The sequence below is a fragment of the Mesoplodon mirus genome (assembly GCF_964341445.2).
Source record: "Mesoplodon mirus genome assembly, chromosome: 9".
Taxonomy (NCBI): domain Eukaryota; kingdom Metazoa; phylum Chordata; class Mammalia; order Artiodactyla; family Ziphiidae; genus Mesoplodon; species Mesoplodon mirus.
In genome coordinates, this window is record NC_138985.1 from 93,211,867 (window position 1) to 93,227,684 (window position 15,818).

At 38.5% G+C, this 15,818-nt stretch overlaps 1 protein-coding gene across 5 annotated transcripts in view; it reads left to right on the top strand.

Moving 5' to 3' along the window:
- The first annotated feature begins 2,112 nt into the window (after window positions 1–2,112).
- Window positions 2,113–15,818, top strand: part of KLHDC10 (kelch domain containing 10) — a 59,213-nt gene continuing 45,507 nt past the window's right edge. For 3 of the 5 annotated variants that reach the window (XM_082632371.1, XM_082632367.1, XM_082632369.1), the window contains exon 1: window positions 2,113–2,285. In XM_082632371.1, coding sequence (XP_082488497.1) covers window positions 2,207–2,285 — 79 coding nt within the window. In that variant the 5' untranslated portion in view covers window positions 2,113–2,206. Of the gene's footprint in view, window positions 2,382–15,818 lie in introns of all 5 variants that reach the window. The other 2 variants (XM_082632365.1, XM_082632366.1) reach the window with 1 other exon arrangement.

The window sequence follows — 15,818 nt, forward strand, 5'->3', positions numbered from 1 at the left end:
TTCCTTGGCTTTACTGTGCATGGGTGAGTGGACCCAAGTTTGGTTTGGTAATGCTACTAAAGGGTGAATGTTATTGCAATTCATTGATATACCTCTGAAGTTGCTCTCTTTTAAAACAACTTTATTGAGATATAATTCACATATGATATAATTTACTGATTTAAAATGAAGTCAATGTTGTTTCATCTATCTCACCATCCACTCCTCCCACGTTATTTAAAATTTTTTTGAGATATAATTCACATAACATAAAATTCTCCCTTTTCAAGTGTACAATTCAGTGGTTTTTAATATGTTAACAAAGTTGTGCAACCAATGCCAGTCAAGATTTTTAATATATTCACAGAGTTATACAATCATCACAGGTCTCTTTTTAATCTATAGATTTTATTTCCCTTCAAATCTTTTTCCTCTGGAATTTTTGTTGAAGAAATTTGCTTGTTTATCCTGTAGAATATCCATAGTCTGGATTTTGCTTTTTGCATCTCTGTAGTATTTTTTAATGTTCCTCTGTCCTCCATATTTCCTATAAATTGGTGGTTAGATATAGACCTCTGACGGGATTCAGGTTCAATTTTTTCCTACAAGACTACTGCATAGTCATGTTTACATTCTAGAGGCATGTATGTTTCAACTTTCTTTTTGTGATAACAGCACTGGTTGATGCTCAGTGGGTTGATCTCTGAATTCATTAGAGATTGAAAAATGGTAATAGTCTATCACTCATTATTTATTACTTGGAATACTCTTATAAAAAGAAAATTTTCTTCATCTACTATTTGGTTACTCAATGCTACAGTTTCTTTATAAAAATTAATATTGATTAATTTTGATTTTCATATTTTAGAGCCATAGACTTTTTTTTTCAGGTCTCAAACGTTTTTGTAAGCAGTGCTTTCTAATGCTTCATGGGTAAAATACCTGCCCACAGGGCCTGAAAGTAGCAAAATAAGGAGGCGGGGCTAGTGGGACATGAAATTTGCACCAAGAGGATACGCATCCTCAGCTCCAGCAGATTTTCTTTTTTCTTTTCATCACGTAAGGTTCTCCTACATGAAACGTCACACCAAAAAACAAAAACAAAAACAAAAACAAAAACAAAAACACCAGATCTAAGAATCTTGAAAAGTTTTGTTTCCCTTGAGGAATTAATATGGTTTTCCCTTACCACTCATAAACGTCAGTGAACAATCTGTTTTCCCACTTTGCACTGTGCCCAGTAAGTTCAAAGCCAAATATTCTGTTTAATTTTGGAACAATAGGAATTCCTGATCTGTACATCTACATTTTCTTTGATCTTGATCCTCCGTACCTGTTCCTGTCTTCCAGCTGATTCAAATTTTCTATGAGCAAAAAGGAATTTGAACAAAAACATTTACATAGCCATCAGTCATCTATGAAACAACATTTTTCTTGGGACTCTTAATTCACTGCTGGGTGTTATTTTAACAATCCTTCTAACGTAATAAGCCTGAAACGGCTTCTCATTGGGGTCTTAATTTGTATTCTATGATTACTGGTTAGCTTGAACATCTTCCCATGTTTGTTAACCAGGTTTAAAACTGTTTGTTTGCTTGGGACGTGGCTTATATTGAATTAGGGAGGAGTTCCGCCAGTCGACTGAAAGACAAGACAAATGAAACCTCATTCTTACAGTTAAGCTTTGACTCCGCCCCCTGTTTTTTTCCCCTCGAAGAGAGCTCTTTGTGTGGTGTGGGAAAGGGATCTCAGCCTGTAAAGCTGGCAGAACACAGTACTGCCTCAAAATATCTGTATTATGTGCGTGTCCCATTCCTGAATCCTGACACGCCTGGAGTCGCCACTGGGACTTTCTCTGCAGGCGTGGCCTCTCTCACTCGGCCTTCGATTGGCTCGCCTGATCCCGCAGGAGTCACCGCGACGCGGGCTTGCTTAGCGCGGTGGATGCGAGTGATGAGTGGCTGCTTCTGCCTTTCTCTCCCCCCACTTTTTTTTTTTAGCTATAGCTATGGTTACCACGTCTCTCCCCGCCTCCCTCCACCTACCAAGAAGACAACTGGCCATTGGTTCTCTGTCACCAAGTCCATCAGTCATTGGCCGCTGGTGAGACAGGGCGCTCCCCCTTCCCCTGTCTCCCGGGTCTCTTGAGGAGCCCAGGAAGGAGGCTCGGCTAGTGCCGCCGGGCCACGGGCTGCCGCGATCGGGTTGCAGCGGTCATTAGCGGGTCATGTCGGCCGCCCAGGGCTGGGACAGGAACCGCCGGAGGGCAGGAGGCGCCGCAGGCGGTGGCGGCGGCGGCGGCGGAGGTAGCGGGGCCGGCGGGGGCAGTGGGGGCAGCGGGGGTCGGGGGACCGGCCAGCTCAACCGCTTCGTGCAACTCTCCGGGCGGCCGCACCTGCCAGGTGAGTCGTAGGGCACGATCCTGACAGCTCGCGGGCGCGGCGGGAAGGTGACTGCTACCTTTTCTTTTCTCTCTGTCTTTCTTTTCCTTGGGAGGAGGAAAGGCAGGCCCCACGCATAGCAAAGCGACTGGGGCTTAGAGAAAAGGAAAGGTGTCTTTGAGGTCGGGGAGGGAACAGGAGCACAGCGGAAAATGAAAGTATTTTTGCTCTGTTGAAAGCTCTGTGCTGAGAGTTGTGTTTTCTTTTCAAAGGATTGACCGCTGTCTCATTGACATTCTCAAATGTTTCGCTTACTCGGTTCCCAGTCTCGTCCTCTTCCGCAGTTTGATCTTGTAAAAGAAAGACATTGGCGCCTAGCTGTGGGAAATTATTTTTGAGAGAAAAGGGAAGAGCATCCCAAAGAGTGATTTTTGTAAAAAAAAAAACCCACCTCGAGTGTGTAAGAGTTAGGCATTCTGAAACAAGAAAGGAGGAGAAGTGGGGTGGGTGGGAGGTGGGTGGGAAACAGAACCAAGAGAATTAGGGAAAACTAGTTGAATTATTAATATTTTGGAAGGTACAGAGACAGAATAGATAGTGTGTATGGATTTTAACGGGAGAAAATGAAGATCAGGAATATACTCAGTGACAAAATTATGCAGTGTCTACCATATGAAAACAGCTGATTAGAACTGGAAAAATGTACCCAGTGTGATTATTTCACGTTTTTGCCTACAATTTCCTATCCTTGTGTCCTTGTGTTCAAATGCCTTGAAAGACAGACAAATCAAATCGATGTGTGTGTGCAGCAAATTTAAAGAATTGCATTTGTAAGTGAATATTCAGTATAGTAGAATGAAGGTGTACTGCCCAGAATGTCAGATATTATATTGGGCAAGCTTATTTTTACCATGACGAGAACTATCAAGAATGTGTTTTAATCTTTCACCATGTTTTTTGTGAATAAGATTGAAGTTGATTTTATCAGTGATATATTTGTTCAGCTGATGAGTTTTGAGAATATGAGGGTTTTTGAATTGTGTTTACTACCATGCCTTGTACTTCTAAGTAGTCAAAAATTATTATTTGATTAATTTGAAGATAAAGGGAATTTTGCATATTCAATGAGACAATTGCTTGTGTTTGTGATAAGGTTATTGATGTATGCTAGAAATGCACATGAATTCATTTATATGCGCCATTAAAATTAACAGTGAAGCAGTTTTAGTCAAATATATAATACACCAAAAGTTGGGTTTGAGATGATAGTATCAGACTGGGTATTCTTAAAATTGCTAAACATATAGTCTTTAACATGAAAAAGAAAAAAAGGAGAAATCTTTTTTTCTTACCCCAAATTAATAGCAAAAACTTTCATTTTTGTGTATTGACAGGTTAGAAGATAAATCTGTTACAAAAGACTATAACCAGTTTGTCCTCTACTACTGCAATCTTAGGTCTTTGATCTTAGATTAATTATACCATAGGCTTCATATAGGCATTCCCAGGCTCGAAGAAACTGGTTGGTGCACTTCCTCACTGCCACCACCTGATGGCAGTGGAGGCCATAATTTCTGAAAAGGGGGTTCGGTGTGGAGCTATTTCTGCATTCTCTTGGCACACAAGGCCAAGAACACCCGTTTGTTCAGAGGTGAAGATAAATGTGTTTAAACTGTGAAAATTCATGCAGTGGGGCCATCAGCTCTTCTTTTCTGCTTTCTTTTCTCCTTGACTGGCACTTAATTCTTGCTTCCCCAAGTAGGAAGCCTCTGTCTTCTCTTCACTCTCAGAATTAAGAACATCTGATATTTCAGTATATACTTTGAAATTCTTTCACACCAATTCTTTATTTTTACAAGTATTGCATTTTAAGCCTTACCTCTCCCCTTGATTGAAAGATTTTTATTTTGATATGTTTAAAAAGATTTTAGGTGATGGGGAGGGGTAGAAATCTCTAGGCCTGTTTTATGGCTGACCATGGAGGTTAAAAAATAATAAGTTTTTGAGCTAACTTTCTCCCACCTTTGAATTCTAATCCCATTTTCCATTTTTCATCCTTCTCTAGCAAGATTTTCAGATACTGGGCACTCAGAACCCTTTCTTACTTTTTTGCACATCTACCCTCTCTCTAGCCCCCAAAGAAACAAAACAACAAAATCAAAACAACCTGGTCTTGGAGTGTTCTCTCTTTCAGTGATAGCTCTTTATTCCTGCAGTTATACAAACCTGAAACTTGGGCATCCTCCTTAAGGGTTTCCTCTTCCTTGCATTTCAGGTATAATCAATCACCAAGTCCTGTTTATTTTATTTGTGCCAGCCCATGCTGCCATCATCTCTGATTTAGGTCTCCTGCACCAGCTTTCTAAGCAGTCTTCCTGCTTCTACTCTGGCCCTCCAGTTTGTACAGCACACTAATCTTTTGCAAGCGCAAGTCTGTTCTCATCTCAGCTTACAGCCCTTTACTAGCTTTTCACCACTCTTAAGATGAGGCAAAAATCCTTAACATGGCCTACAAGCCACCACATGGTCTGGCCCCTCTCTAGCTCTCCAGATAACCCTACACCATGTTGTCTTGCTCTTTGATCTTTTTCTACCTCCTTAGATCATGCTCCCTTCTGCCACAGTGCCACTGTACTTACTATTCCATCATCCAGCAACCCTCTTACTCCTCCTTCTATTCTTTTTTTAAACTTATTTTCCATTGGATCTCAGCTTGATCACACTGGTTTTCAGGGAAGTCTTCTCTGACCTTCTGTTTGTTCTTTTCTCCCTATACACACTCATGCTATCATGTGGTTCTCCTTGGGCATATATTACCATTTGTGTGTGATTCCTTTATATGCATGACTTGCTACTTTTTATATATATATATACACATATACATCAAATATATATGTTTATATACATGTATACTTACACACACATATATGTTCTTAAATTCTAAATTAATACATTGGCATTATGTGTAAGCAATTAAGTTCTTGTGAATGTGATTGGTTAGTGTGGTTCAATGCCCTGTAGCCCCATTGACTCTGGACAAATGGATACAATCAACTTCTTAAACATAAAAATAGTGGACTAGACTCTGCATCCACGGTGACAGCACAAATAATGTTTCATGAAACCTTGTTTGAGCAGCTTCTTACATTTTTTCTGTCTCCTAAAATACAATAGTGATTATGTATTTGCCCCATAGGCCAAGAAATTCATAGCTTCTTAGTCCTGGATTTCTCCTAACTCATAATCTCTGTATACGTGGTAAAGAACAGGGACAGTGCTCTCTGTAGAATAAGTATGCAGGCGTAGCGCTCAGGGGCAAGGAGATCATGGGGACAATGAACCCACATTACTATTGTGATTTAACTGTGTGAATTTGAGTAAATGCCATGTGTTTCTTGTGGAAACAGTTAAACATTGTTGCTAATGTAGGAACTGGAAAACTGACAAAGAGGAGGAAAAATGTAACAATTGGTAAAGCTGGGAAAAATAATACTGAAAATCTTAACTTAAAAATTTTCAATGTGGGCTTCCCTGGTGGCGCAGTGGTTGAGAGTCCGCCTGCCGCTGCAGGGGACACGGGTTCGTGCCCCGGTCCGGGAAGATCCCACGTGCTGCGGAGCAGCTGGGCCCGTGAGCCATGGCCGCTGAGCCTGCGCGTCCGGAGCCTGTGCTCCGCAACGGGAGAGGCCACAGCGGTGAGAGGCCCGCGTACCGCAAAAAAAAAAAAAAAATTTTCAATGTGATATATGTTCATGATTTGTCATACAAATGGTACAAATGGTAAAAGGCAGATTTTCCTTCTTCCTTTGACCCAAGCTAATTGGCTTCCTTCCCTAGAAGCAACTAATTTCTTGTGTATCTTTCAGAAAGGTGTGTGTGTGTGTGTGTGAATGTAGGAGGGGAGAAAAATGGTAGCATTTCTTTGTTTGGATGGGCATTTAAAACGTGTACAGTCTTGCTAATCCAAAGGATGATACAGTTAATACCCCTTTAGAGTAAATTGCTAGACGTACAATTGCTGGGTCAAAGGATATGTGCTATTTCAGTTTTGATAGATATTGTCAAATGGCCCTGCATCGACGTTGTACCAGTTTGTGTTCCACTGTTGGTGCTGGAGAGCTGGCTTTCCATACCTTTGGTAACGGAGTGGGTTATTAAACTGTGTTTACATTGCCAATTTAAAAGGTATGTTTTTCTTCATCTTTTCAATAAGTATAAGAACCATACAGCCATATTTGTTTCCTTTATTTATAACATCTGTTTATCATTCTTATTCATCTGGTTATAGTTTTTGTTCATTTTTCTACTGGGATGTTTAATATTGTTTATAGGAGCTCTGTTTTATGGAAATTAGTTGCCTTGGTTATGTGTTGCAGATATTTGTCACAGTTTCATTTAGCTTTTAACCTTGTTTATGGTATATTTTGTCAGCAGAAATTAAAGTTTTTTTGTAGTTGTAATTATTAATCTTTTTTTGGATTTTAGGGGTTGTCATAAGAAAGGCCTTTCCTATTTCAATATTTCTAATTAAAATTAAAATTCTTGTGTTTTTCCTGGTAATTTTATAATTTATTTTTAAGTTAAGTTATTCATACAAAATTTAAGTTATGGGCTTCCCTGGTGGCGCAGTGGTTGAGAGTCCGCCTGCCGATGCAGGGGACACGGGTTCGTGCCCCGGTCTGGGAAGATCCCACATGCCGCGGAGCGGCTAGGCCCGTGAGCCATGGCCGCTGAGCCTGTGCGTCCAGAGCCTGTGCTCCGCAACGGGAGAGGCCACAACAGTGAGAGGCCCGCATACCACAAAAAAAAAAAAAAAAAAAAAAAAAATTTCCTGTGTCTGTGACTACATTATCACTTTACTCATTATCGCTTCTTATTTTGTACATGTGAGGCCTTGCCCTTTTTTTTGTTTGTTTTATTTTTAGAAACAGCTCTTGGATTTTTTAAAAAATAAATTTATTTATTTATTTATTTACTTTGGGCTCTGTTGGGTCTTCGTTGCTGTGCATGGGCTTTTTCTAGTTGCGGTGAGCGGGGGCTACTCTTGGTTGTGGTGCTCAGACTTCTCATTACAGGGGCTTCTCTTGTTGTGGAGCACGGGCTTTAGGCTCACAAGCTTCAGTAGCTGTGGCTTGCGGGCTCAATAGTTGTGGCTTGCAGGCTCTAGAGCGCAGGCTCAGTAGTTGTGGTGCACGGGCTTAGTTGCTCCATGGCATGTGGGATCTTCCCAGACCAGGGCTTGAACCCGTGTTTCCTGCATTGGCAGGCGGATTCTTAACCACTGAGGCACCAGGGAAGCCCACTCTTGGATTTTTAAAAAAATTAGTTCTATTATTTTTCTCTCTTTTCTTATTTATTTATTTTTTCTTTCATGTTTTAAATCCTTCCTTTAGGTTTCCTTCGGTTTATTTCGTGGTTGTTTTTCTATCTTCTTATGTTAGATGCTTAATGTTCTTTTCATTCTTTCTAAGTGTTTAAATTATGAGTTTTCTTCTGAATACTACTTGAGTTGTGTCTTGTAGGTTGTAGGCTTCTTGTAGTTATCTTCTAAATATTTTGCAGTTCAATTATTTATTTATTTTCTTTAGCACAATAGTGGTTAATCCTTTTAAACTTTAACATTTCCATTCCTGTGGTTTTAGTAGCTTTATTGAGATACACTTCACATACTATACAATTCACCATTTAAAGTGTTCAATTCAGTGGGTTTTAGTATATTCAGATTTGTGGAATTATTACCACAGTTATTTTAGGACATTTTCATCACTTCAAGAAGAAGCCCCATGTCCTTTATGCTGTCACTCCCTTATCCTCCTGTTCCCATCCTCCCCTACCCACTATCACAGCTCTAAGCAACCATAATCTACTGTCTCTATAGATTTCCTTATTAGGGACTTTTTCATATAAATGGAATCATAGAGTCTTTTGTGACTGCCTTCTTTCACTTTCCATACTATTTTCAAAGTTTATTCATTTGATGCAGGTATCAGTACTTCATTCCTTTTTCTGGTTAAATAATATTCCATTGTATGGATATATACCACATTTTGTTTATTCGTTGATGGAAATATAGATTGTTTTCACTTTTTGTCTATTATGAATAATGCTGCTGTAAACATTTGTGTACAGATCTGTGTGTGGAGATACGTTTTCGTTTCTCTTAGGTATATACCTAGGTATAGAATTGTTGGGTCCTTTAGTAACTCTGTGCTCTATGTTTAATCATTTCAGGGACTGTCAAACTGTTTTCCAAAGTCGCTGAAATTTTACATTCCTACCAGTGGTATAAGAGGGTTCCAGTTTCTTCACATCCTTGTCAACACTTGTCGTTATCTGACTTGTTGATTTTAGTCATCCTAGTGGGAATGAAGTGGCATCCCATTGTAGTTTTTGATTTGCATTTCCCTGATGTCTAATGATGTCAAGCACTTTTTCTTTTTCTTTTCTTTCCTTTCCTGCTTTCTTCCTTTCTTTCTGTTTTTTTTTTCTTTTTTGAAGTATGATTGACATTGAGTATCTTTTCATGTGCTTGTTGACTAATTGTATGTCTTCTTTGGAGAAATGTCTATTCGATCCTTTGCTCAATTTTTAATTGGATTATTTGTCTTTATTATTGAATTGTAAGAGCTCTTTGTATATTTTAGGCACGAGTTCCTTATCAGATATATGATTTGCAAATATTTTTCCTGTTCTGTGGTTGTCTTTTCACTTTCTTAATTGTGTTCTTTGAAGCATAAAAGTTTTAAATTTTGATGAAGTCCAATTTATCTCATTTTTTTTTTGTTGCTCTTGCTTTTGGTGTCATATCTAAGAATCCTTTGCCAAATCCAGGGTCATGAAGAACTTACCCCTTTGTTTTTTTCTAAGAGTTTTATAGTTTTGCTCTAACATTTATGTTTTGATTCATTTTGAGTTAGTTTTTATGTTTGGTTTGTGGTAAAGGTTATCTTAACTGACTGTCCTGTTGTGCCAGCACCATTGTTGAAAAGACTGTTCTTTCCCCCATTGAATGGTCTTGGCATTCTTGTTGAAAATCAGTTGACTTTAAACATGTATAAGTTTATTTCTGGATTCTTGATTCCATTAATCTATAATATCTGTCCATGTGCCAGTACCACACTGCTTCTGTTACTGTTGCTTTGGAACAAGTTTTGAAACCAGAAGGTGTGAGTTCTCCTACTTTATTCTTTTTGTTTTTTTAATATTTATTTATTTTTTATTTGGTTGCACCGGGTCTTAGTTGCGGCTCGCTGGCTCCTTAGTTGTGGCTTCAGGGCTCCTTAGTTGTGGCTTCAGGGCTCCTTAGTTGTGTCATGTGAATTCTTAGTTGCAGCATGCATGTGGGATCTAGTTCCCTGACCAGGGATTGAACCCCAGCCCCCTCCATTGAGAGCACAGAGTCTTATCCACTGCGCCACCAGGGAAGTCCCTCTCCTACTTTATTCTTTTTCAGGTTTGTTTTGGCTATTTTGGGTCCCTTGCAATTCCATATAAATTTGACAATCAGCTTGTCAATTTGTATGAAGAACTCAGCTGGGGTTCTCATAGGGATTGTGTTGAATCTGTACATCAATTTGGAGATACCACCATCTTAATAATGTTAAGTCCTCTAATCCCTGAACATGGGATGTTTTCCCATTTATTTGGATCTTCTTTAATTCTTTCAACAATGTTTTATGGTTTTCAGAGTTTGTTTATATCTTTTTTTGGGGGGGGGTGAAAACAGTATTTAAAAAAATTTTATTGGAGTATAGTTGTTTTACAATGTTGTGTTAGTTTCTACTGTATAGCAAAGAGAATTGGCTATACTTATACATATATCCCCTCTTTTTTGGACTTCCTTCCCATTTAGTTATATCTTGTTTGCCTTTCTCAGTCCTGTTGTCCAGGTCCTTTACTGTGTTTTCAACAGTGTTTGTACTCCTTTGTGCTACTTACAATGAAGATTTCATTTCTGCATTGGTTTTATTTTTTTCCTTCCATTTCTTTTCTGCTCTCTGCCTGCTAATATTTCATATTTCTCTATTATCTATCTTCCTCAAGTTAGAATCACTTAAGTCTTTTCTGCCCCTGAAGTATCATTAATTTTGGTAAAGCTTATTGTCTTCCACCTCCTACCACCACCAGTATAAAAGGAATACAGCTCTCATAGCAGCACTATTTACAATACCCAAGATAAGGAAACAACCCAAGTGTCCATCGACAGATGAATGGATAAAGAAGGTGTGGCTTATATATACAATGGATTACTACTCAGCCATAAAAAAGAATGAAATTTGGCCATTTGCAGCAACATGGGTGGACTTGGAGGGCACTGTGCTAGGTGAAATAAGTCAGACAGAGAAAGGCAAATACTGTATGATATCACTTATATGTGGAATCTAAAAAAACACCTCAAACTAGTGAATAAAGCAAAAAAAGAAGCAGACACAGATACAGAGAACAAACTAGTGGGTACCAGTGGGGAGAAGGAAGTGGGGAGGGGCCATATAGGGGTAGGAGATTAAGAAACTATTAGGTAGAAAATAAGCTACAAGGATATATAGTACAACATGGGGAATATAGCAAATATTTTATAATAATTATAAATAGATTACAATCTTTAAAAATTGTGAATCACTATATTGTACATCTGTAAAATATATAATATTGTATATCAACTATACTTTGATTTAAAAAAAGGAAAAGAAGCTCATTATTAAAATTTGGAAAATATTGAAAACTTGAAACAAGGGGAAAATCATCTATAGTAAATCCACATAGAGACAACATTTTGATATTTTGCTTTCCTTTTAGTTCTTTATCAGTGAATTATGTTTTATTTAATACAATATAAATAAGTACATATTACTAGTAGCAACTTGGGATTCTCCTAAAGCTGTTCTATATTTAAATGTTTTACTCATAAACACTTATTTATGTTTTCTGTTATTTTATCAAGTAGAATCTGTTTCTTTGCAATTTATCATATTAATAACCTTTTAGGCTTTTTTCTAGCTGATGTGGTATTTTACTTCTTTCCTTCACAGCCAAGCTTTCAGAAAGAATAGACTCTTGTTTAATTTCTTTTTTTCCTCTTCAGTCTTTTGCAGTCTCTCACTTCTACCTGCATCATTCTACTCAAGTGCTCTTGGTAAGGTAATAACTTCCTAATTGACAAATCCATTAGTATCTCTTACTCTTCATCCTACCCAGTTTCTCTAGATTTTTATTTTGACTACCTCCTTTACTAAAGCCTGGGAATACATAACTAGACACCGTCTGTATTCCTAAAGAGCTCTTAGTTATCCTTTTTATTGCTTGAATTTCTCATTAGTTTTTCTTTATCTGCCCCTTAGTATTGACATCCAAGAGTATATGTTAGTTTGTTTGTTTCCCTCCTTATTTTTATGTTTTCCCCTTGGTGATATCATTACTATCCTGACAACATCCAAATCTGTCTCCAATCCAGACCTCTTTTCCTAGCCTGTTTGCCATTGCGACCCAAGTGACTGATGAGTGCCTTAAATTCAGCGTGTCTGAAAACAATTTCATTATCTTTCCTGTCAAACCTGTTCTTCCCTTTATGCTCCTTATTCTAATTTAATGGCTACCTCATCAATTTAGTGAATCAAGCCAGAAATCTGAGAATCACATTAGATTCCTTTCTTTTGTTCACCCCTTATCCAATTGGTCATAAAGTCGTGTCAATTTTTCCTCTTTACTCTAACTTTTCTGTCTGTCCTTTTCTACCTCTCCAGCCTTGCCATGTATGTCCTTCATTTTATATTTCAGCTATAGATCTATTTGCCGTTAGTTGCCTTAAATTCTTGGAAGAAGTTAGGTTGGGAGAGATTTTTTTTTAAGTTGCAGTTTCCTGCAGTACCACACTGTGTCATGATTCTGCACATAACAGTTTTTCTTCCTGGATTGCCATTCTTCTACTGTCTTCTAAGACCCACCCAAGTATACTTTATACAGCTTTTTTTCTATTCTCTCTTTTAATACAAATAAGTTACTTGTACTGAGTAGTTACTGTGTGTCTGCCTCTGTTCAAGGTGTTTTGCAAGTATTAATTTATTTAATTCTTATAACTTTGTGAGGTAATTAACTTGCTCATCCCCTTCTGTGATGAGGAACTGAGGCTTAGAGAGAAGCTACAGAACTTGCACAAAGTTTATACAGCTAATGTCAGAGTTAGGATTCAGACCCAGTCTGTTAGACTTCACAGTCCATGCTATTGTGCCTCTTCTTTGTGTCACCACCTTCCTTTCTATATACAAAGGATCACAGTAATTATACTGAATTGCAAGTATTTGTTTTCACACTTATCTGCTTACTAACAATGGGCTTCTTAAAGACAAAAATAATGTCTTATTCTCTGTCACCTTCTACAGAGACTAGAACACTGCCCCGCTTATAGCAGACTTTTACTAAATGTTTTTTTTTTTTTTTTTTTTTTTTTTTTTTTTGCTGTACGCAGGCCTCTCACTGCTGTGGCCTCTCCCGTTGCGGAGCACAGGCTCCGGACACACAGGCTCCGCGGCCATGGCTCGCGGGCCCAGCCGCTCCGCGGCATGTGGGATCTTCCGGGATCGGGGCACGAACCCGTGTCCCCTGCATCGGCAGGCGGACTCTCAACCACTGCGCCACCAGGGAAGCCCTTACTAAATGTTTATTGAATGAGTTAGTAATTGTCAATGTCTATAGTTATTCATGCAAAAGAGTTGAGCTTAGATTATTTTACATTACGTAAGTCTAAATACACTTTTTTAACCTAGGAATTTAGCACATACAATTTTTGTGTGGTTTTTCCAAATACTTTTTTTCCAAGTACAATTTTATGTTTAGTATTATCAGAAATAGTTGTTGCATCCTTCCATCTGTGCCTTGATTCCATCCCTTCCTGCCTTTTCAGAAAATTTACATTTTTGTCACTTATCTGTGTCTTCAACTTCATTCGCTCCATCAAATCATCCCTATAGCATTTGAGCTTTCTCAAGCTTTATATCTCTGGTCTCTCCCTTTTCTTTCATAACCAAGTTCGTGAAAGCATTGACTAGAGTTGCTGTCTTCATTGCCATATCTCCCCATTGTCTTTGAAGTAGCTCTTGCTAAAGTCACAAATGACTTACGTGTTGTCAAATCAAGTGGTTGATTTTCAGTCTCCATCTTACCTGATCTCTCTTCATTTTGAAACGTCCTTTTTCCTTGGCTTCCTTGGCATCAGGTCTGGTTTTCTTTTTTTGTGTCTGGCCTCTCATACTTAGTCTTCTTTGTTGATCCTTCTTCTTTTACCAGACGTTTAAGTTATTGGAGTTCTTAAGTCTTGGTCCCTTGCCTCTGCCCTTCTTTTTTCAACTTATTTTAGGTATTCTCTTCCAAATCCATGGTTTTCTTTTCTTTTTTTTTTTTTTTGCGGTACGCGGGCCTCTCACTGTTGTGGCCTCTCCCGTTGCGGAGCACAGGCTCCGGACGCGCAGGCTCAGCGGCCATGGCTCACGGGTCCAGCCGTTCTGCAGCATGTGGGATCTTCCCGGACCAGGGCACGAACCCGTGTCCCCTGCATCGGCAGGCGGACTCTCAACCACTGCGCCACCAGGGAAGCCCCTGGTTTTCATTTTTCATTCATATGCTAATAAGGCCACTTTGTAACTTCTGCCCAGATCTCTCTTGAGGGCCAAATACTTGCTTTCTCCATGTCTCCACTTATATGGCTTTTACCCCTCAAGTTTATCACGTCTAAAACTGAATTTGTGACCTTTCTTTATTCTAAGAAGGGGAGCTACGGGACAGTTTTAAGCAGGGGAGTATGTGATGTGATTTACATTTTTTAAAGCTCTCTCTGATTGCCGGGTGGAGAATGGATTGTGGGAATTGGTAAAAATGAAGCATCAAGGCCATTTAGAAAAGTATTGCAGTAGTCTCCTAAAAAGATGATGGTGGTTTGGAGTAGGGTACAGTGGTATAGGTGGTGAGAAGTCATTGAGTATGAGATGTATTTTGAAATACATAGCATTAACAGGATTTACTGTGAAATATGAAGGAAAGAGAGGAATCAGGATGACTCCAAAGTTTTTGTCTTGAGCAACTTGATGGATGATGGTGTCATTAAATGTGATGGAGCAGACTGAGAGAAGCAGGATTGTGAGGGGTCAATCGAGAGTTCTGTTTTGGCTGTGTTAAGCCTGAGATGCCTGTTTGACCTCCAAGTACAGGATATAGGGAGGCAGTCTTCATATATAAATCAAACTCAAGGGAGAGGTGGAGGCTCAGGATATAAAGTTTGAAATTCTTAGCATACAGATGGTATTTAAAGTCACTGAATTAGGTGAGATCACCAAGAAAGATTAAATAGAAATAGCAGAAGAAGACTATAACTCTTGAAGGTGAGAAGGAAAGGAGAAGCAAGTGAGGAAGTTCAGTAAAATAGGAGGAAAAGCAGGGCTGCTTGGTTTCACAAAGGCCAAGAGAAGAAATTCTTTCAAGGAGGGAGAGCTCACCTTGTCAGATGTGCCTGAGAACTTGAGTAAAATAAGGTTTTAAAATGGTGGACTCTGTATTGCTATTACTGCGGTACTGTAGTTATCATTGTGGGTATAGTAGGCTTTTGTGGCCTAGAGTGGGTGGCCTAGGGTGGCCTAGAGACTTACTAACTATATGTAACATGGGAAACCATATTCAGAATTTCAGATCACAAACTGACATATGACTTTTGAAATGCAGCCTAGTTTTTAATAGCCTGTATACTTTTTAAGGTTCATTTTGTTTATTCTCCCTGAGCCATTTTTAAGACCATCTTTTTTAAAAAAAGTCTTTAGTGTTTTTGAACCCCCAGATCATTAGGCTGTTACCAGAATCTATACTGGGCAAACCTGTAGAACACATAAAAGTTATGTTCACTTAAATATGTAAATATGATTTCTTACTATTGAACTCAACCTTCCCTGCCTGTCATTTTTTTTTCACTAATTTTTTTTAAACTAAAAAACACTGCATAAACATGATAAAATCAAATAGTATACAAGGGAGACAAAATCTCTTTTCTCCCTAGATCCTTGATTCTCTAGTCTCTCCCCAGAGGTATCATCTGTTAGTTTCTGGTGTATCTTTCCAGAATTAGAATTCGCATATACATGCATATAGGTGTATGTTAACTTTATTTTTAAACGAATTAGAGTAGAACATAAAGTATTCTTTCTGCACCTGCCCTTTTTTCTTCTTTTTTTTCTTTTTACTGAAAATATATTCTGGGGACTGTTCTATATCAGCGCATTTAGACTGATCTGATTCTTCTTCATGGCTGAAAGTATTGCATTGTATGGATGTACACTAATTTACCAGCCACACAAATTTAAAAAAATTTTTATTGGTGTATAGTTGATTTACAATGATGCGTTAGTTTCAGGTGTACAGCAAGGTGCCAGCCACACAACTGATAGATATTTAAATTGTCTCTGGTCTTTTACTCTTTAAAAA